This window comes from Pteronotus mesoamericanus, unplaced genomic scaffold, assembly GCF_021234165.1.
Source record: "Pteronotus mesoamericanus isolate MK-2021 breed Mesoamerican mustached bat unplaced genomic scaffold, CSHL_Meso_final contig_94, whole genome shotgun sequence".
Lineage (NCBI taxonomy): Eukaryota > Metazoa > Chordata > Mammalia > Chiroptera > Mormoopidae > Pteronotus > Pteronotus mesoamericanus.
In genome coordinates this window covers 31,334,845-31,358,055 of record NW_026555285.1, presented here as the reverse complement: position 1 = coordinate 31,358,055, position 23,211 = coordinate 31,334,845, and the positions used below count along the sequence as shown (strand labels likewise).

At 38.6% G+C, this 23,211-nt stretch overlaps 1 protein-coding gene and 1 non-coding gene across 3 annotated transcripts; both read left to right on the top strand.

Moving 5' to 3' along the window:
- The first annotated feature begins 372 nt into the window (after window positions 1–372).
- On the top strand, window positions 373–22,815 carry FBXL3 (F-box and leucine rich repeat protein 3). 2 transcript variants are annotated; one of them, XM_054586449.1, is made up of 5 exons: window positions 373–555; window positions 5,031–5,379; window positions 7,997–8,119; window positions 11,324–11,495; window positions 20,285–22,815. In XM_054586449.1, the coding sequence occupies exons 2-5, from the start codon at window positions 5,032–5,034 to the stop codon at window positions 20,926–20,928; spliced, it is 1,287 nt and encodes a 428-aa protein (XP_054442424.1). In that variant the 5' UTR covers window positions 373–555; window position 5,031; the 3' UTR covers window positions 20,929–22,815. The 2 variants fall into 2 exon arrangements, with proteins under 2 accessions (XP_054442424.1, XP_054442426.1); XM_054586451.1 differs by having other exon boundaries at window positions 456–737.
- LOC129081228 (U6 spliceosomal RNA) lies at window positions 9,492–9,598 on the top strand. Its single transcript, XR_008530289.1, has one exon. It is a non-coding gene; the product is annotated as a U6 spliceosomal RNA (small nuclear RNA).
- Window positions 22,816–23,211: the final 396 nt, after the last annotated feature.

Genomic DNA, 23,211 nt, shown 5'->3' with positions numbered 1-23,211 from the left:
GTCAGCGGCCCACACCTCTTGTTTACGCCTCTGCCCCCGAACCTAGCGCAGACTCCGGAGACACTCCCGCCTTTCCTCTTTCTGCTCCACCTCCCTAAACTTTCCATTTCCAACTGGATAGTCTCTTAGGCATCTAGCTAGCTCCACCCTTTGCACTTCGGCTTGAAAACAAAAAATCCCTAAAACCCGCAGTAACCTCTCGGGGACGAACACGGCCGACTTGCCCTCCAAAAAGAGGAGGCAAAGCGCCCAGCTGCGCGGGGCGGCACGCACTGGCGCGCGGGCGCAGTCCGTTCCCGCCGTCTCCCGCCCCCGCGAGCGCGCCGCCCCGGACACGCGCCCGCCCCTCGGGCGGAGACGCGCCGGGGAAAGCGCGCGGCCGCCGGCCCCGGGCGCCATTTTGAAGTTGGAGTCTGGGCCGAGGCGCAGGGACCTACGCGGTGGCAATAGCTCGCTCAGGGAAGTCTCTTACTGCCTCGAGTGTGCCGGGAGAAGGACGCGGACGGCGCGGGTCTGGGAAGGAAGGCTACTCCTTGGGCAGCCAGAGCCGCAAAGGTGGAGTCGCATTGGCGTCCGCGGCGGGACCAGCGCCTCGGATGCGGGCGGAGCGCGGGGGGCCGCGTCGGCGGGAGTCCGAAGCGCGGGGCCCGGGAGGCCCCATGTGAAAGACGCGGAACCAGCCGCCGCCGTCCCCGGAGTCCGGGGTGGTGTGTGGGGGAAGCCGCCTCCAGCAGCAGGTAACGGCGGAGGGCCAGAGCCGGAGCTCCGCTGCGACTGTGGGGCCGGGGAGGGTCTGCCGACGTGGGTGGGCGGCCAGACAGGCCTGGCGGCGGGGTCCCGGGCGCCGGCCAGCAGACCCTCGGGTGCGCCGGGCGGGGCTGGGGGCGCGGCGCCCAGACCTTGGAGTCGGCTTGGGGGCGTTTCCCCTCTTGCCTGCTTCAAAACATGTCAACAGGGCGTGGTACGTTTTGCTGGGGCCGCGTGCAGCCTCCCCGCGACTCCGCCGCGCCTGTCGCCTGTCTTTATTACTCTTGGCAGGGGTTAGTGACAGTCACCGTACAGCTCGCAAAGGGCCGGGCTCTTCCCCCTGTGTGCTACGCCCGTGCTTGTCCCTGGAGAAAGAAGGGGCCTTAAGATGTCAAAACAGACTGTCCGGAGTCGGGCGCAGGAGAAATGTCAGGCAAAGCCCATCCTTGGAGGGGGCGCGGGGAGCAAGGGCCGCCCGGGCCGCGTAGCCGAGTGGAAAACTTGGACAACTTGCGCTGAGCGGCTCCGCGCCTGGTTTTGACGTGAGCAGGCGCTCCCGGCGAGGCTGCAGACTGGGGTTGGGAAGCAGCCTCTTAAGTGATCGGCCCGCATCTTTGAGCTAAGATGTGAGGCTACCAGTATTTTATTGCTCGTGATGTCCAGTCGAATGGCCCAAACCTTTTTTTCTGCCATCCTTGAAATATTTGTAAAAATGCCATTGAGTCCCAGTGAACCTACAGATGACCACCAGGCACATTGTCACGGCTACACTTTTCCTACAGTCTAGTTCTGAGAGGCGATCTCTTTCCACGGGCTCATTCTTGTATTCCAGCCAAAGGATGCATATTAATTTTGATATTAGTCAAAGCAGAGTATAAATGGGAAGGAACTGTGATGCCAAAGGAAGCTTTTTAGAGCCAAGTCAGGTGAGCTTTTAAAATTACCACAAGCCGAGCGTGCCGAAGGCGAGGAGGGAGACCCGTCCAAGGGTTCTCTTCCGCCCTCCGTCCGAGCAGTGCGCGCCGCGGCGCCTGTAGAGGGCGTAGAAATGCTGTTAGTTCTGCCCCTCCCTGGGCTGCTCGTCTAGTTTGCGGTCTTTCCTCGTTAATTTGCTTTTGGGCCCTTCGTGGGAATGTCGCTCCCTCACCAAACGCTCTGGTGGCCTAAGTTGCATGGACTGTTTGGGGCGAGGAAAAGTGGCAGTTCGGAATGGAACTGCCGGAGCCGTGAAAAGGCCTGGTGCTGGTGCTCTGCGGGCGCTCTGCCCGCTGTCGCCCAGCTCCCATCCCTGCACCGCTTCTCTTCACGTGTAAGAGGTGTTTCACTTTGGCTAAAAGTAGGAAATAGTCCACTGATGTGCATTCTTTGCAGATTGGGGGTGAATGTTTTGCATTGCCTTTTGATACAGCAGAGCTTCATGTGCAAACAGATTTAATAAGATACTTTTGAAAACATTTTAGAGTTTTGCATTGGTAAATGAGATTATCTTGGGGAAAAATGATACTTAAAAATTTTATGTGCCCACTGTGTTGTGTTATTTTCATACATAAATGAAGACAATACAGAGACCATTTTTATTGGTATTTGGCCTTGGAGTTTTTTTCTATTGCTAAACATACTATAATTCTGACACATTACAGTAATATTATATATGACAAATTACAGATTTTTGTTTAGCTAGTCATAAAGTATTGTAGTAAGTGCTTAAAATTTACTTTGGTGTCATACAGTCTTATATCTAGACGAAGGGATTCTGTTCCTCAATGCTGCATACTTGTTAATATGTCAATTCATTTCTTCCCTCAACTTAGAAAAGTATTGAAATATACTTTTATTTAAAACAGGGCTGTAATAGCCGAAAGAAAGTATCTGTTGTTAGGATCAGTAAAGTATTAACAAAGGTAATTGTGTGGATAAGACTGTCATTTTTGTTTTTATGTCCATACACTCTAAGGTGAATCATTTCATCTTGAAGTTGAATAGTTCTGGTTTTAGAAGACTTTTCTCCAGAAACAGGCAATCAGCACTCTATAATAGGAGTAGAAATTACAAGGATGTCTTCTTTCTTTTTTGAATCTCTTTATCTCAAAATTCTGAAGAGTTTTAGATAGCCAGAAGAGAAATTACAAGCCCTGGGTAGCAAACTCTTTGTTCTTTGACCCAAATTTTATATGCTAAAATTAAAGTAAGCCTTCAGGATAAGTTAAAGCAGAAAAATGGGTCATAATGACAGTGTTATTTCAGCCTCTCATAAGACGCTATTACTGGGAGAGATTGTTTTATATTAAAGGTTACGTTGTAGGTTATACTGCCTTTTCTCTAAATATATTTTAATATATGCATTTTTAGATTCACACATGAACTTTAGTCTTCCGTGAAACTACACTCTTGGCATCACCTCTGTCATTCTGTTTTCTCCCTTCCCCTCCCCTTGCTCAAAAGGATAGGCAGCATTTACTTCACTTAACGTACGTAGCTGGCCATAGACACAATGAAGAAAAGGCAGTTTATTGCACATGTTCTAAGACCTCCCGGGTTTATTTTAATGCCATAAAGAGCAGGGGTCTCTGCCATTCTCTTTACCTCCAGCCCCCAAGCCTTAACAAATTTTGCTAGCCACTGGATAGAGAGAGAATCTGCAAAGACATACTTGGTTAAGATTCATGAATTTGCACATCCTCCATCCCACACAGGAATCAGAAATTCCTACGTGCTAGTGTGCGAAGACAGTTGGAGCCAGGCACAAGCCATCCTTTTCAAATGCTATGACTCTAAATCCAAACCACCACCAAATTGCTCTCTAGAGACAAAAGGAAAGTATTGCAGGCTCTAAACTAAATAGGAGTACTATTTAAGTGGTCCAAAGTTATCTCACTTAGTTTAGAGCATATAGTACTTATTTTTTTTTTAAAGGCCTTTTCATTTTATTACAGTGTAATTCATTGACGTTAAAATAAATGCGTAAAATACAGAGAAGTGTAATGGCAAAAAAAAAAAATTTCACCTGTAATCTCACTACTAATATAATATTAATATAATGTAATATCCCACTCACTGTTATAGTTAACTATATTAATGTCGTGAATCTACTTCCAGTGTGTTTCTCATATATAAATGTGTGCTCTTGCACTCTTTACACACATACTTTATTTTAAAACAAGAATAGGATCATTTTTCCTATTTTACTGGCATGCATTTTAATTTCTTTAATACTGCACTCCTTTACTATAACTGAGTTAACAATGATCTATCTCCTTTCAAAAGCCCAAGTACTATTTGATTTCTTACAAGAAGCATATGTGTTGTTATCTTCATTTTACAGACTGAAGCACAGGGAGGTCAAGTAATTTGTTCAAGGCTACTATTCTAATAGTAGTATAACCACACTACTATTTTGTAACAAAAAGTCCATTTTAAAAAAAATGGAATGAAAGTAATACAAATATATGTAATAAACACATACCTGTCATTCAGAACTACAATTGAGGGAAAAACATTTCATCAGCAAGTGGTGTTTTGAAAGAAGAAACCACATTGGAGACCAAATACTTATTAGGAATGAGTTTGCATATCTTTAGCAGAGAGTAGGTCTGATGGTAACATGTATCACACAAATTGTTCAGTGTGAAAAGATCTCTTGGCTCAGATCCTCTCTGGAGGTTACTGGGATTCTAATCTGCCTTGAATTCAAGAATTCAAATACAGCAGCTATCCTTAGATGTCCTGTAAGAAACCTTTAAAGTTCCACTGTAGGTTCTCTTTGAGTTAGTGGACTATAACTTTTAAAATACAAATTTTTGGTACGCTGGCCGAGTAGCTCAGCTGGTTAGAGCATCATCCCGATTCACCAAGGTTGTGGGTTCAATTCTCCAGTCAGGGCACATACAAGAATCAGCCAGTGAATGGAGAAATCAGTGGAACAACAAATTGATGTGTCTGTCTCTTTCATTCTCTCCCTTTCTCATCAATAAATAAAAATTTTTAAAAAATATATCAATTCTTGGTTTAGTTTTAAAGTCATGATAAACTTTCCCCCCAAATAGTACAGTATAAATACAAATGTAGAAACACCTATATAAATCTTGTATGATGACAGTTGGCCTCCACTGGTGTTTTCTCATTATATTTTATTTTGATATGCTCCTGGAATTAGTGGTCCAGTTCTTTCCTCTTGTTTGTATTTATGCATACATATATACACATCTCAGTAACAGAAGAATGAATTTTGGATTTATTTCTATTCAGAAATTACGTATGAAAACAATGTGCATTTTTCCAAATAGGATGAAACGAGGAGGAAGAGATAGTGATCACAGTTCATCAGAAGAAGATACTACAGAAAAATCCAAGAAGCCAAGGACTTCAAGCGAGCATTCTCAGACTTGTGATTGGGGTAATCTCCTTCAGGACATTATCCTCCAGGTGTTTAAATATTTGCCTCTTCTTGACCGGGCTCATGCTTCCCAAGTTTGCCGCAACTGGAATCAGGTGTTTCACATGCCTGACTTGTGGAGATGTTTTGAATTTGAACTGAATCAGCCAGCTACATCTTACTTGAAAGCTACACATCCAGAGCTGATCAAACAGATTATTAAAAGACATTCAAACCATCTACAATATGTCAGCTTCAAGGTAATATTACATTTTTCCTTTAAAAGATCAGATTTAGTGGACTTTGTATTCTAAATCAATACATCTTCCCATGGCTTTGAAATACTGCTTTTAGAAGTACTTAAAGAGTTAGAGTTATCATGCACCTTAAAAGCTGTAACAAATAATTATATTTGAACTTAATTGCTCCATTTTATTTATAATTATTAGTAAGTTCTTAAGAGCAGAAGTAACCACTAAGTAGCATAAATCATTGACCAAAGCTGTCAGTCACATTGAATTATTGCAAACAATTTCAGGAAAAAGAAATATACAATAAAATTTTTAAAATGTGGATATTATGATTGACTTATACTCAATTGTTATTTCTATCTAATAAGGACTAGGTTTGCTTATTGATAACTTTATGATATGAAGTCTTCAAAGAAAAGGGAGATACAGAAATTTTACGTGAAAGAATTAAGATGAATATATTTTAGAAAAAAATAGAAAAAGGTACATGGAAGAATGCCAAAAAGAACTTTTTGTTTCTTTTCATTGTGGGAAGGGACATCTTTGAAATTATGCAGTGATGAGATAAATGATGTGGGCATGGCTTTTTCAGATGTCCAGAATAGTTTAAGGAATCATGGTAGTTTTTATGAGTATAGAGGTTTGTATTGTTTTGTTTGGGGGGATATCTAAATGGACTATGGCCCTGTTTACTAAATTTGTAACACTGATGATAATTGTTGAAAAGCTAACACTTAAATACCTGATTGAGCTATATATACCAGTTATTAAACAGGTAAAGTTAAACCTAGAGTGGTGATTCTTAACCTAGAGCTCCTTACCAAGATGAAAGTCTGTCTTCTCCCAGGAATGTCATTCCTTCTTGGGTGATTACCAGCTTATGCGCCCATGTGTGTCCAAGGAGGAGGAGAGACCCGGTGGCGGGCATGGTTGGGTGTATTACGGCCTTCTTCCCAGAAGAACGCATCAAGGCACTTAGGCCACTGAGGGTGGGATTGCTAGGGTTAGCAGATAAAAATAGAGGGCACCTAGTTAGATTTGAGTTCAGATAATCAACAAATAATTTTTCTTGTAAATGTGTCCCTCGCATCATTTGGAACATACTTAATAATATTTATTCATTGGATATCTTTTATGTTATCCAGCAACCCTAACTGGCGGGAAGGATGGGGGAATGAATGGTGGAGGGTCAAACAGACAAAAGCCAGGAACTTCTTATGTGTTGTCCCTCTCCCACCTCCTTGTTTAGAAAACTCCAGAGCTTTCATTGGGTTTCATTCATCTTTGAGTTGTCTAAGAGTGTTCTAATGGTAAATCCTGTAAAAAGATGAGTATAATATGTTAATTTCATAGGTCAAAAGGCCAGTTCCATCCAGTGGATTGGCTGGGTCATTGTTAATCTGTTATAACTCTGTGACACAATTCAGTTATGTCCAACTTGTATAACCTTCACAAAGCCACTTGTCATTGTAAGTTTAAACATTTTTATTATGTTATTGTTTATTTTGCTGAGAAAATAATTCCTGATTTGCAAAGAGAGCTACATCACAGGATTTTTCTGAGCTCTCCTGAGAATAGTTATATTTAATTCATCACTGACTATAGGCCAAGGAGGAGTATAGTCAGTTATTAGTGTAGAGCAGTGGTTTCTCAACTTTGTGTGCATCAGAACTACCTAGAGTGCTTGTTGAGACAAAAATTTCTGGGTCCCGCACCCAAAGTTTCTGATGCAGATGGTCTGGATTGAGCATGAGAATTTGCATTTCCAACAAGTTTCCAGGTGATATTGATGCTGCTGGTCCAGGGACCACACTTTGTAAACCACTAGTATAGAGAAAACTTAGCCAAAGGATACTAACAAACAGCTCTGAAACTTTCATATAAATCAGTACAACAGTTTTACAACCAGCTCTTCAGAACATTTTGCGGTTAAGGTAATGTACATCAGTCTGGAATTAAAGTAATGATATTACTTTTACCTATTCCGGTTTAAGATGCTTTTTAGCTTAGGGAACAACTTCCTTCTTAGAAAAAGAGCTCTTGAGGAGTTTTGGCTTATTACCTTTATACCTGGACACTGTCTGCAGAAGAGTATATAGGAACAGCTGCTTCTCTTTGTTTCAGATTTTCATGCGTGACTAGTTGGAGGCCCTCGTTTTCTTTGGATTTGTTTTTTCATTATCATTAATGATGAATTCCTGGTTGTGATTTACTTGAACCTTCTGAGTAAATAGGCATTCAGTTTCTTGTGTCTTGAAACATGTATACCATAGACACTACTTATATGTATGGTTGGCTCCACTGTCAAATATATAATTATTTCCCAAATATAAATTTCTGCATTTCATTAGGTTGTATAGTCAGTTTGGAATAAATCAACTTAGAGTCAAGTTCTTTCAACATTAAATATATATCATCATAATAAAAGTTAAGTCTTGACAGTTACCCTTTAATTTTTCCAGGTGATTCAAAAGACTGATGTTATATGTGATGGTAAATGATTGAAAGAATAAATATTTAAATTATAATGCAGTAGACTAGTAACTATTAATCACTTTTGTGAAGTTAAGATATGCACAGAGTAATGTAAATATATCTGTGGGTTAATGGTGTTTTGTTTTCTAAGGTGGACAGCAGCAAAGAGTCAGCTGAAGCAGCTTGTGATATATTATCGCAACTTGTGAACTGCTCTTTAAAAACACTTGGACTTATTTCAACTGCTCGGCCAAGTTTTATGGATTTACCAAAGGTATCTTACTCTATGCGTGTGTGTGTGTGTGTGTGTGTGTGTGTACACACGCGTGTGTTTATTAGCTATTACTGAGAAATTCATTGAAACCCTACTCATTTCTTGTACTGTCCGTGGGAGTGTAAGAAAAGTAGTAGTAAGATAGAAAAAACTACTATTTAGAATGTTACAGGATTTTTTAAAGCTTTTTCTTGCGCTTCTACATGAGTGAGGTTGAACAGTGAATGAATTTGCAGAGGATTCTGCAGGAAAAAGACATACAGATGTGCCTTTTTGGACTTTCAGAGCAGATTGCTAAAATTGAAATAAAAAAAGTAGGCAGTTCCAGTATTGAAAGCTGGTATAGCTTACTTATAAAATCTTCTGGTAAGTGTGTAAAGATTTATTCTAAAGCAACATTAGTTTCAGTATAGCTTGGATCAGTTTACAGATTTTATTTAATGAAAACTTTTTTTGGTGAAGAGTTAAGGTGATTTATATTTATGATCTAAGATGATCTTACATGTAACTAGAAATAGTTTCTCATAACTCTGTTAAAACAGAACAGTAAGAACGGCGCAATTTTTAGAAAGACAATAAAGGCCCCTGAGTAGGTTAGCTAATGTTTAGTAGGTTAGAATCCGATGATAATTTGAAAGGTTTTTTTCAGAGTATGCCATGAACTAAAATGTAATATCCCTTTAAAACACTTAACAGTATAATTTACTAGGATGAATCAAGAAGTTTTACTAAGTTGAGTGTACATTATAACCAAGGCTGTTTAATGGAATATCAGTAACCACTTAAATACATCATCACCAGTTAGTGTCACAGTCTCAACTGATTTTTTAAAAAGATTCACTACATATATACCTTTGAGATAAAATGTTTTTTCCTCGTGTGTGAAATGAGGGAAAATGGGCACGAGAACCTCTGTTCATATCCGCATTGTAAGATTCTAAGTCCATGAATTGCATTACTATAGTTCTCAAACTTAATGTACGTAAAAATCATCCAAAGAACTTCTGAATTTTGTATTACGATTCCTATTTCAGATTTTCCCTTCTGGGGAGCAGTCTAGTCCTAAGGTGAATCAGGGACCTCACACTCCAAGAAGCTCTTGGTAGCCTGTTCAAGTATCATGTGGGAAATGAAATGTTTCAAATTGATTTTTTTTATGTACGTGCCATAGTTAAAAAAACAAATATATGTAAAGCATATGTATAACATATACCATATTAAAAGGTATGTTGAACATAAGTTCCTTTTCTAATTACTCAGGACTACCATTATGCATAACTAGTACTAGGACTGTACTTATATGTAGTAGGTTTATCTTTGGGAACTATTGATGTATCTAGGACTGCCTCTTTCCTTACTAAATGGGCCTAGGGTGCTCACTTTGGCAGCACATATACTCAAATTGGAATGATCCAGAGAAGATTAGCACAGCCCCTATGAAGGGATGACACGCAAGTATGCGTAGTATTCCATATTATTTATCATAGAAATGTACACTTGAAACCTCTATGACCCTATTAACCAATGTCATCTCAGTAAATTTAATACAATTAGAACACATTTATAAATATAAAATAATTAGGCCTAGGATGCTTATACTGTTTTTCTTTTTTTATTTCCCTGTTACGGCTTTTGTAGAGATTGAAATAGGGTGTTGCTTTATTTTGGAAATCCTGTGAGAACCGAAGGGAACATGAAAGAAGTGTATTTGACCAGAGCTGAATCTGAGGGGGACGGGAAATGAAGGCAGTCGTGCAGTCATGAGTACACTGATGGAGAAATGTGGGTGTACGAGATATAACTGAGTCTGATGGGGAATTACTAGGAGGAAACTGTTAACATTTAAATAGCGAAACAGTTACTTAACCAAAATATAAGTAGTAAACCAGTTATTTAATTACAGTACAGAAAAATAACCCCCAAAGCATTAGAAAATTCTGCCCTCAGCATATGCGAATTTCCAGCTGTGGCTCAAATATAATTGACTCATGAACAACACAGATTTGGGCTGCATGGTCCACTTTTATAAAATTTGAGATTTTTCGATTTAAAAAAATCCACTTATAAGCAAACCTGCACAATGCAAACCCACGCTGTTCGAGGGTCTACTGTATTTTCTTGGCTGCTAGCCTGCCCTCTTCCCTCTTCCCTGCTGAAGTAACTTTATAAAGCTAAGTGGAGGGTCGGATGAGCTCTGGAGAGGAATGTGCTGGACCATGTGTTGGCCTCTCTTTCCTTACTCTCCTGGATTCTTTGCCCTTTGCTTATGGCTGTGTAGTTCTTTTTAATTCCTGTTTCCCTAAAGTGGTTCCTTTAGTTCGATTCTGTATCTAACTGATAACTTACTATATGTATATAATAAGTGGATGGATATCAATTGGTGCATTTGGGAAAAAAGGGATTAAAATAAAATAGATTTGAAAATACTATAGATAATTCAACATATTTAAAGGAGTTTTAAATTTGAAATTTTATTTAGATGTGATTTTAATTAGAATCAAATTTTGTATGAGCTTCCATATTCCCAATGAATCTTTCATAGCTTCTGAGTTGATTCTTACTGTAATTCTTAATAATTATGCTGATAGTTATTATTTAACTACTTTTTTTATCCTCACCTGAGGATATGCATGTGTATGTGTGTGGGTGCGTGCGCGCGCGCGCACGCGTGCATGTATTTTAATTGATCTAAGAGAGAGAGGAAGGGAGAGAGAGAAACAACAATGTGAGAGAAACATCGATCAGGTGCCTCCTGTACATGCCCTAACCAAGAATTGAACCCACAAACTTTTGATGTACAGGACGATGCTCCAATCAACTGAGCCACCCAGCTGGGGCAGTGGGTACTATTTTAATGGTCATTACTATCAGACCAAAAAATAGTACAGTTTGGTATTACAAAACATTAGAGTAGGATTTCCAGATAAGGTGATGTGAAGTGTCTGAGAGGTATTATCCTGGATTCCAGAATTCCACTTTTTACATATCAGTGATTGTTGTGATACAGAGACACACATCCAGAGACTTGAAGTCTTTTTCCTCCCAAAGGTAAAAAGTCACTTCAATAAAGTGAAAGGAATGCTATCCCTAAAACAGTTACAGAATAATATCATGAATGCTCACGTGAAACACTTGTGTATTTTGACAGCCCCCTCAATTCTCATTTGTAGAAATTGAAACAGTTTTAATTTTTTTACTTTTCAGTCTCACTTTATCTCTGCACTGACAGTTGTGTTTGTAAACTCCAAGTCCTTGTCCTCGCTTAAGATCGATGATACCCCAGTAGATGATCCATCCCTCAAAGTATTAGTGGCCAACAACAGTGATACGCTGAAGCTGCTCAAAATGAGTAGCTGTCCTCACGTGTCTCCAGCAGGTATGTTGTGTTTCTGCCATATAACATTGTAGTAAAATGTATTGATATGTTTATCAAAATAAGAAAAACTATGATCACTAATCTCGAAGGTGGATTAATATATTTCATTACTTTACATAAAAATGTTTTTCATGTCACAATAAATAGCATAAATTCTGTAGCATTGACATATAAAACTCATTTTCTAATTGTATTTGGCAATCTGTGTCCAACCTGTGTTAGAAAATGGATAAATTAAAAAATGAAAGGACAAGGTGAGTCTTGCCTAAGGTGCCCCTTAGGTAAAATAGAACTTTCTCTAATTGTAGTTGAGCTAGCAGGGTAGGTTTTGAGTCAGTGTATTCTCATTATTGCTTTTCTTCTCATTATGTAGAGGGAGAAGAGTTGTGCTGAAGTTGTTGCCTTATATTTTGCAAGATGATGCTTTTCTTAAGTTGAATTTTGGAGCTAAGAGTCCCTTCAGATGGGGAAAGAGCATTACCAAATCTCTTTCCAGCTCCCCTTACATAGATTTAAACATTCAGTATTATTCAGTTTGATATAATTTAAATGTCAAATGGTTTGTAAAGTAAATATAAACCCATACTTAGTATTACTCTCTGATGCTTCACTCCTGACTCAACTTTCCACTATTGAATTTCCTCCCAACCCTTTGGCTGTGTTATGTGGGAAACCTGTTTTTACAGGACAGTGTTAAATCCTTGAACTCCTTACAGAACATTTCCTATCTTCATGCCATAACTAAATCTGGTTTTCCTCTAAGAAAATGAATTCCTCTTGGTGGAGGCTACTTGCTCACTCTCTCTTGCCTCCCTACGCAGAGGGTCTTGGTGGTGAGAATGGCTAGGTCTCTTGCAATACAGTGGGCCTTCCATACCCATAGGATCCGCATCCATGGATTCAACCAGCTATGGATTGAAAATGACAATTTGTTGGTGGTGGTGGTGGTGTATGTACCATGTAGTTAGGCCTATGATGGTTGCATCTGTATTGAACATGTGCAGACTTTTTTTTTTGGTCATTATTCCCTAAACAATACAGACTAGTAACTACACAGGCATTAGATTGTATTAAGTACTGTAAGTAGAGACAAATTATAAGGAAGGATGTGCATAAGTTATAAGTAAACACTACGCATTTTTAAAGAGTTTATTTATTTATTTTTAGAGAAGGGGAGAGAAGGAGACAGGGAGAGAAATGTGAGATTTGCCCCTCAGACGCCCCCAACCGGGGACCTAGCCTGCAACCCAGGCATGTGCCCAGACTGAGAATTGAACTGGCAACCTCTTGGTTTGCAGGCTGGTGCTCAATCTACTAAGCCACACCAGCCAGGGCCCAGACACTACACATGTTATATAAGGGACTTGAGCATCCGTGGATTTTGGTTTCAGCACGGGAGAGTAGGACAGGACCAGTGCTTTTATATGTGTGTCATCAGTACACTGTGCCTGGTGGAATACCTTTTTTTCGCATTTTGTCTGCATAACTCCAGCTCAGCTTTCAAAATTCAGCTCAGGTGTTCTGGTTTCATTCTTGTTTCCTCCTCTTCTCTGTTTAGATACCCTACTGCTTACATAGCACTCTGAATATAACTTGGAGCCCTTGAGAGCCTGTGGGCCTCTGGTTACTCATGAGACTGAGCTTGTTCTTCTCTTTATCCCTGTACGTCTGATGTTCATTTATTTTTATTAAATATACACATCAGTTCTGATAGCATGGTACAAGCTTGCTTGGTTTAACCTACAGACTTTCGGACTAGTTGTTCAGGAAGGGAAGGGAGGAAAAGAAGTGCTTGTAATACTTTTTAATTTAAGAGTATAACCATAGAGGACTTTAATTTAAAATTTAACATATTTGTGTATTTTCTTTCTATCCATATTTTGCACTTTTGGACAATTTCTCTAAGTTGAAATTACAGGATATTTTCTATTCTGCTTTCTTCATGGAACATATTAAACTTCTTTGCCATTTCATATAGTCCTTATAATTGTCTATTACTGGACCTCTAGGCACCAAGATTTGGGTCTTGGTTCTTTGATATTATATTCTGGATTTTTCTCCTTCCGCTCTGATTGCTCCTACTCTGTTTTCTTTGCTGGTTTTTGTTTTTGTTCCTTAAATTTTGATGTTTCACTGTGTTCTGTATTGGGTCCTTTTTTTTTTTTTTTTTTTTTTAAACTGTGTAAACTCTGGGCTCTGTCATCACCTGGAGCTTCACTTATATTTTGTATGTTAATACCTCCTACTTTTGGTGTCTCCAGAGCTCTAGGGTTGTGTGTTGAGTTGCCAAAGGCCCAGGGCCTCTAGAATGTCTCACAGGTACGTCAGACAAATGAACTTCCTTTTCCCTCATCGAGGTCTCTTGCTTTCCCTTTTTCACTATTTCATTGAATGGTGCCATCCACCTAGTTATAAGGGGACCTGATAGAAGGCATCAATTCCTACTACCCTCACTTTCTACATTCCTTCAGTCATTGAGGTCTGGTGACCTCATCACTGAAATAGGCCTTGAATCTCTATGATGCTGTAGAATGAATGTTTGTGCCACGCCCCCTGCCAAATCCATGTGTTGAAGCCCTAATACCCAATGTGTTGATATTTGGAGGTGGGTTGGGAGGTAATTAAGTCATGAGAGTGAAGCCCTCCTAAATAACAGTAGTGTCCTTATAGAAGGGACAGAAGAGTAGGGAGAGTTCTGGCCCTTGCCCAAACCTGACCATGCTGGCACCATGATCTTGAACTTGTAGCCCCCAGGACTTGAAGAAATAGATGTTTATTTTTTAAGCCACTCAGTTCTGTTGAGTAGCCCAAACTAACTAGGACAGTGTGCCTGTGTTCATCTCTGCTCTTACTACTCTAGTCCAGGCCCCTGCAATCTTTGTGCTGTACCCTCAGCTGATTGACTTGTAGTCTTGCTCTTCTCCAACCTGACTTCCTTGTTACAGCCAGAGTAATCTTTCTAAAATATAAATCTGATTTTTTTTTCCTCTCCAGTTTCTTTCAAACATTTTTACGGTGCTTGAGATAAGATCCAGACTCCTCACTGAGGCTGGCAAGATCCCTATGATCTGGTCCTTGCCTGTCCGATGGGCTTCATCTTTTAAGACACTCTCTTACATGGGTACTGTGTGTTGAGCTTCCGTTAGTTCTTAGAATGCTTATGTTTTCTTCCATGTCTGGGTGTTCACACAGGAAATACCATTCACTTTCTTCTTTACTCACCTTTTGCCCTAGCTTGATCCTTTTAATTCTGTGGGTCTCGCTGTTAGCTATAGAAAACCTTCCCTGACTCCGTTGTTATGACACTCATGACATTCTTGCTTCATTACCTGCTGCCTTTTATTAGGATAAGGGTGTTTTGTTCCTGTGTTGTCATTACCACCCTGGCACCAGTACTGTATAAGATACTCGTTAATTATCAGCTGAACTAATGAACATTTAGTTACTTAGTGTTCTTTCTTGTTGATAAGCCAACATTTGCCTTATAGTTCTTTTAAGATTGGACACTTGTTTCCACATTTTTGCTGTGGCACATAGCAGTTGGCTTCTGTTCATTTCTTCCTTAGGACAAATTATTAAGAAGTGGAAGAGCCAAATCAAACGATCTGAATCTTTTTTATGCTTCTTGCTATGTTCCCCCACCCCAATGAGTTATATGAATTTATACTACCAAACAATGAATTTCTATACTAGTTTTGTGAGTTTTATTGACATATAATTCATATATTTAGTTTATAATTTATTGGCTTTTAGTATATTGACAGAGTCGGGCATCCGTCACTACTATCAATTTTAGAACATTTTTATTATCCCAAAAATAAACCACATACCTTTTTGCTGTTACCTTCCAAACCCTCATCCTAACTAGCCCTGTGCAGCTGCTAATCTATCGTATTTCTATCTCTGTAATGTGCCTCCTCTGGACATTTCATATAAATGGAATCATACCATATGTGGTCCTTTGTGACTGGTTTCTTTCATTTAGTGTGATGTTTTCAGAGTTCATCCATGTCGTAGCATGTATCAGTATAGTTCATTTCATATTATTATCAAGTAATATTCCATTGTATAGATATGCTATTTATCTTTGGATCAGTTGGTGAGTATTTGAATTGTTTCCACCTTGTAATTTTGCTGCTGTGAAAATTCATATACAAGTTTTTGTGTGGACATAGGGTTTAATTTCTCTTAGGTGTATTAGGCTTGGAATTGCTAAATCATAGTAACGCTGTTTAACCATTTGAGGAACTGCCATATTGTTTTCCAAAGCAGCTGCACCATTTCACATTTCCACTAGCCGTGTATGAGGGTTCCAGTTTTTCTATACCCTCATCAAAACCCGTTCTCTGCCTCCCTGATTCTAGCTATCCTAGAGGGTGTGAACAGGTATCTCATTGTGGTTTTTATTTGTATTCTTTTTTTTAAATTAATTTTTAAATCATGTTTATTCTATTACAGTTGTCTCAATTTACCCTCCTCCACCCATCCCACCCCCTGCCCCCACAGTTAATTCCCACACTATCGTCCATGTCCATGGGTCATTCATACATGTTTTTTGTCCAGTCCCTTCCCCTTCTTTCCACCATTGTCCTCTTTCCCCATCCCCTCTGGTCACTTTCAGTCTGTTCATGTTTCCATGCCTATGGTTTATTTTGTTTGTTAGTTTATTTTGTTGAATAGATTCCACTTATAGGTGAGATCATATGGTATTTGTCTTTCACCAACTGGCTTATTTTACTTAGCATAATGCTCTCCAGTTCCATCCATGTTATCGCAAAAGGTAGGAGTTCCATCTTTTTTCTTTTCTTTTCTTTGTTTTTCTTTTCTTTTCTTGACCACTTCTAGAATTAATGCCTGCCACACTGTTTTAGTAGTTTTTAAATGATATCTTCAAGTTTCTTTTAGTTGCATCTTTGGTTACCTTTTCCCATGTTTTGTTTTTATGTCAGGAGTTAGGAGATTGCAAAGAATGTAAATGTGCCCAAGTAACCTTGGTGGTCAGGGTTTATTTTAAAGTATATGCATACCCTGGGGAGACAGACACTTGGCCACGGCCCAATGGGGAAGCACAGACATCTTTTACTGCCTCTCCTGGTGATTCTTTTACACTAGCCATTCAGTTTATCTATTCATTGATTCTGTTACTTGTACTGTCCTCCCACTATTATAAAGATTTTGACTTAATGGTGGCCTCAGTATTGTCATTGCTTTTTTTTTAATTATATTTTATTGATTATGCTATTACAGTTGTCCTGATATTCTCCCCTGTGCCTCCCTCCACCCAGCACCCCCAACTCCCTCAGGCAGTCCCTACATCTTGTTCATGTCCATGGGTCGTGTATAAGTTCTTCGGCTACTCCATTTCCTATACTGTACTTTACATCCCCATGGCTATTCTGTAACTACCTGTTTGTACTTCTTAATCCTCTCACCTCTTCTCCAATTACCGTAAACACCCCTCCCATCCGGCAGCCATCAAAATGCTGCCCATATCCATGATTCTGTCTCTGTTCTTGTTTGCTTAGTTGGTTTTAAAGATCCAGTTGTTGATAGATATGTATTTTTGCCATTTTGTTCATAGTTTTGATCTTCCTTTTCTTAAATAAGTCCCTTTAACATTTCATATAATAATGGTTTGGTGATGATGAACTCCATTAGTTTTTTTCTTGTCTGGGAAGCTCTTTACCTGCCCTTCGATTCTAAATGATAGCTTTGCTGGGTAGAGTAGTTTTGGCTGTAGGTCCCTGCTTTTCATGACTTTGAATACTTCTTGCCAACCCTTTTAGCCCACAAAGTTTCTTTTGAGAAATCAGCTGTCTTATGGGAACTCAGCTGTAGGTAACTAACTGCTTTTCTCTTGCTGCTTTTAAGATTCTCTCTTTATCTTCAACCTTTGGCATTTTAAATATGATGTGTCTTGGAGTGCACCCCTGTGCATCCATCTTGTTTGGGACTTTTCGTGCTTCCCGGATTTGCATGTCTGTTTCTTTCCCTAATGAAAATTAGGGAAATTTTCTTCCATTACTTTTTTCAAAAGATTTCCAATTTCTTGCTCTTTCTCTTCTCCTTCTGGCACCCTTATGATGTGAATGTTGGACTTCTTGAAGTTGTCCCAGATCCTCATTTTTGGATTCTTTTTTCTTCTTTTTCTGATTGGTGGTTCTTTTCTGTCTTATGTTCCAAATAATTGACTTGATTCTTTGCTTAATCCACTCTACTATTGTTTCCGCATAAATCGTTCTTTATTTCAGTTAGTGTATCCTTCATTTCTGACTTGATCTTTTTATGCTGTTGAAGTCCTCACCAGTTCCTTGAGCATCTTTATAACCAGTGTTTTGAACCCTGCATCTTATAGATTGCTTATCTCCTTTTTTTGTTGTTGTTGTTCTTTTGCTAGAGTTTTGATCTCTTCTTTCATTTGGGGCATCTTTGTCTCCTCATTTTGGTAGCCTATCTCTGTTTGTTTCTAATAGGCAATGCTGCTTTGAGTCCATGTCTTGATAGTGTGGCCTAATATAATGGGTGTCCTGTAAGGTGCAGTGGCACAGCCTCCCCTGTCATCCAGGGTGGGTACTGAGGTGTGCCCTTCGTGTAGACTAAGCACACCCTCCTCTTGTAGTTGAGCCTTGTTTGCTGTTGGCAGATCAAAAGGAGGAATTTACCAAGGCCAGTGTCAGCTGCAAGGATTGGCTGTGACCATTTACCACCAACCTCTGTCCCTCCATGGAGGATCAGCTGTGCAGGGGCAGGGTGGTGGTGCTCCGTTATAGTCTGTAGCTGTCCACTGGGTGTGCTGGCTCTGGGGTTTCCTCAGTGGTACAGGCCAAGGTCAGCCCCCACCTTTTTTTTCCCCCCCAGGGCCACCTTTCCTGAGCTTTAAAGCAATCTGAGATGGCTGCTGCTTGTGCTGGACTTGGAGATTTTCAGGCAAAGTCAAGCTGTGAATCTAGGCTGGCTGCTCCTAGTGCTGGGCATGGGGCTCACTGAGGCCAGCTGTTGCTTGTTTAAGAGAACTTAGGAAGTTGTGAAGCATAAGCCAAGACCAGCCACTCTATGGAAAAGCAGCTTTGGTGGGGCAGAGTCTCTGGGGATCTCCAAGGCAGCTCAAACAGTTTTAGCGAGGTTGATGGAGACTCAGATATGGCTCTGGCTTGCCAGCTCTGTGGCTCTGTTTGGGGAGGGTTTAGAAAAGGGACAGTGGTCTCTGCTCATCTTGCTGCCGAATCCTTCCATTTCTCTCTGTATACCACTGGTGCCTTTAAGCCTGCTTGCTACCCCAGTGCTGGAGCTCCGAGGGAGGGAGTGTGAGTAGGTAAGTCTTCATGGGTTCTTTAAGAAGAACTGCTTGGGGCTTCAGCAGTTTCTTCCACTGACTCAATCCCTGCTGGTTTTAGCAGCCAGCAGTTGTGGGGGCTTATTTTCCTACCATTGAAGCCCTGGGATGGGGGGGCCTGGTGTGGGGCTGGGACTCCTCACTCCCGAGGTATTCCTCCTGAATTTCTGTCTGCCACATGTGGGTGTGGGACCAGCCTGTACTGTGTCTGCGCACCCCCACTAGTCTGGATAGATGTGGTTTCTTTAGTTCTGTAGTTTGAGTCAGACTTTCATTCCACTTGGTTTCTGACAGTTCTGAATGATGGTGGTTCTGTATTTTAGTTGTAATTTTGAGGTGGTTGTGCAGGGGTGAGCCATGTCTGCCTATGCTGCCATCTTGACCGAAAGTCTCAGTATTGTCACTTCTTAAACAGTAGTTATGTGCATGAACATAAGGGTCACTCGTCACTGAGTATGTTTGAATTCCAGTTGTGCTATCTTTAGCTAGCTGCCTGAACTTCAAAATAGATGTAATACATACCCTTCTAGACTTTTATGAGTATTTGAATATACCTGGTATCTGACATACCGTTATTGTACAATAAATAGCAGATATGTCCTTGTTGCTAAACACAAAAAGGAAATGGTTTGAATGGGTCACTTATCAAGTAGTGTATGTATAAGGTGTGTCTTACTAGGCCACTTTGGAGATCAGACTGACCTTTGGTAAATCATCTGCTATTAGGCATTTGGGGCAGTTTTGAAGCATAGTGCCCTAAACATTGGAACCATTTAAGGACCTGCTTTGGGGTTATGTTTGTGCTTTAAAAGTGATAATGTATATTTCCATTAATGTGAGTTGGGTAATTACCTTGATAAATTTGACAAACCTATTATATGCTATTAGCAGTTAAACTTTGCTACGTTGATGCTTTTTCTTTTTCAAATGTTTTATTTAGTTACATAAATCGTGTTTTGTATGGTTTTTACCTTATTTTTATTTTATTAAGATTAGCTCTTAAATTTCAAAAAAAAAGTCTTTTGACCTCTGTTGCAGTACTCATATAATTTTTGCCTAACCTGTAAACTTAGTGTTAATAATCAGTGTTTTAAAAAAATATGGTACTGTATTACTGGGATAAACCTTACTTAGCCATTTTATAATTCTAAATGATATATAATTAATAATTTTTGATCTTTCTGAATTTATAAGTGAGCTTTATTTCTTTTTAAGGTATCAGATTTAGATACCTTATTAGTCTCATTTTTTTAACAGACAAAATTAGTAATAAATTTTTAAATATTTGTGACTTACCTCCCGCTAGTTCAACCATGCAACTAAATTTTAAATTATATAGCTTTGTGTAAGAGAAATATGGTAAGATTTCATTGTGGGACATGTACTTAATTAAATTTTTGAAAAATGGTAAACTTGTATAGAAATTTGTGAATAATTAGGTCTTTTTTCTTCCAAGGTATCCTTTGTGTGGCAGATCAATGTCATGGCTTACGTGAACTGGCCCTGAATTACCACTTGTTAAGTGATGAATTGCTGCTTGCTTTATCTTCTGAAAAGCACGTCCGATTAGAACATTTGCGCATTGATGTAGTCAGTGAGAATCCTGGACAGACACACTTCCATACTATTCAGAAGAGCAGTTGGGATGCTTTCATCAGACATTCACCCAAAGTGAACCTAGTGATGTATTTTTTTTTATATGAAGAGGAATTTGATCCATTCTTTCGGTATGAAACACCTGCCACCCATCTTTACTTTGGGAGATCAGTAAGCAAAGATGTGCTTGGCCGTGTGGGAATGACGTGCCCTAGGCTAGTTGAACTAGTAGTGTGTGCTAATGGATTACGGCCTCTTGACGAAGAGTTAATTCGAATTGCAGAACGTTGCAAAAATTTGTCAGCTATTGGACTAGGGGAATGTGAAGTCTCGTGTAGTGCCTTTGTTGAGTTTGTGAAGATGTGTGGTGGCCGCCTGTCTCAGTTATCCATTATGGAAGAAGTATTAATTCCTGATCAGAAGTATAGCTTGGAGCAGATTCATTGGGAGGTATCCAAGCATCTTGGTAGGGTGTGGTTTCCAGACATGATGCCCACCTGGTAAAGACCAAATGATGTAAGCAATGATGAATAGCACCTTAACTTTAAGCATATTGTATTATAATAAAAGTTTATTTCCTGTAGTTCTGATGTAATTCTATTTTGTGGCACAGAAATTTAATTATCTGCATTGAGTATATAAGGATTGTTTATTGGAAGACCCATGAACCACTTTTGTTCAGAAAACTTCATCTCTTTCTTTAGCCTAATAGCAAATTGCAGAAAACTCAAAATGGTGGTTCAAATTTGAAAATAATAACCTGTTATAAAGATTAAATATTTTACAGTCTGAAGGAACAAAACCTATATATAATAGCCAAGAAGTGAGTACTAGTAGGTTTTCCAAAACGTTGTCTATGCATTTTTTTAAAAATGTAAACTTGACATTTTAGGGTCTTCAGCTATACATACACACCTGTTATAAGGTGTTTAATTTAGCTCAGGAAAGTGAGCATTTTGTGAGAAAAATGTAGGATATTTCGTATCTAATGAAAACAAATTAGTTGAGTGTTCTCAAATATTACAAAACTGTTTAATGAGGTATAAACATAATTGGAACAATTAGGAATCTGATATATATCACACAGTGATTATAATAGAAGGATAATAAACAGCCAAGATCAAATTAAAAGAAAATAAACAATAGAAGAAAGGCATTGTTTAGCTTTCTATAAACTTTTAGGTTTGCTCTGTAATCTGAACCATAAAAATTCTTTTCTGCAACCTGTTACTATGTATGTGTCACTTGAGGCATCGTATGTAAAGTAAGGAATGCTTTACCAGTTCTCCTTGGTTTTGTTTATCTTTGTTTAAAGTAGTTTTGAAGTATTTTCAATAATTGAAATGAAAAGTTTATTTTAAAAGCTAAATTGAAATAATTAAAGATAGAACTTTAAAATATTTAAAAATTATTTCCATGAAAGAATATTAGTCTCCAGTAAATTTTAGTGATGACTCACTTTTCCATTTTGGAATTGTATAGTTATGTAAGTAGGATTTACCAAAATCATTTTTAAAAAAAGCACCAGTGTACAGTTCAGCATAAACTGTAAATTTAAAAGAGGATATATTTAAGTTCATAATCATATTTTTGAGTAAATATTGCTCAGTGGACTGGAAAATTTTAATAGAACATTGTCTATAGTTTTGTGATTGTTAATTTGGTTAAACTGATATTTTGTATTATTTAAGTAAGGTAGCATTTTTATTACTTTTCATATAAATGAAGGTAATTCATACATTGTAGACTCTGTAAAAATACTAAGTTTTGGGCTATATTTAGTTTTTTTAGATATTATATAAACTTTGATTCTGAGCACTAGTGCTAATAGATATTACCCTCCTAAGGGAAATTAGGAGTGATTTGCCCCGAGTGGGACATATTAATGCTTTAAACTTTTAGAAAGCATTTTGGTAGTTATAGAAGTTAATAGTCTTACAGGTCTAATCTATTTTTAAAATAGGTTACCTTCATAAGAATAAAGTAAAAGGTGATTTTTCTACATAATTTTTGCTTTTTAAAAGTGATGGCATCTGGCCGCATATAAATGAGAAGGAAAAAAGGATGATGTAGACTTTGAAACTAAAAGTAATTATTATACTGTTTCCCCTTCTTATTAACAGTAAAAAAAAAAAAGCATTGATTGTACAAGAACTACCTGTGTTAGTGAATGAAGCTTTTTTCCTTGAACAACTTTTGGAAAATGGATTTGATGTACATAATCAGTTCTACTAACCAAAGCTTTATTTGGAGATTTACTTTTTGTACAAATGGAATTATATAATGCTTTAAATATTTTAAGTCACTTTATAAGCAAAATGTATAGCACTTGTTTATACTGTACACTATGTGTTAAATGCTTTTATCAGTTTAAGAATAAAGATAGTTACTAATGCTGTCGTATTACAATTTTTTAAAAAAAACTACCGTAACATGTGTACTTAATTATTTTAAAACAAATTAAACTTAAAAATGTATGGTTTTATAAATCCATATTTGGTGGATATAATATTTAATATTAAATAATCTTTATAGTAGCATGACTTTTGTGTTAGGCAGATGGAATTGATTCTTGAAATAAGTTCTGGTGCCTCAAGTGACAGGAAATTAAAAATTGACCATGAAATGTAAACTCTTCAAATTTTATAAAGAAAATGGTTAAATTAAAAATAAAGAATAGGTTCTTTCTACATTTAGAATAAGAATTTATAAAACAGGCAATTTAGAAATAGAATTCTTAGTCAGGGTCCTGGAACTCAGCAAGTCTGTTTAGAGAGAAATATCCAT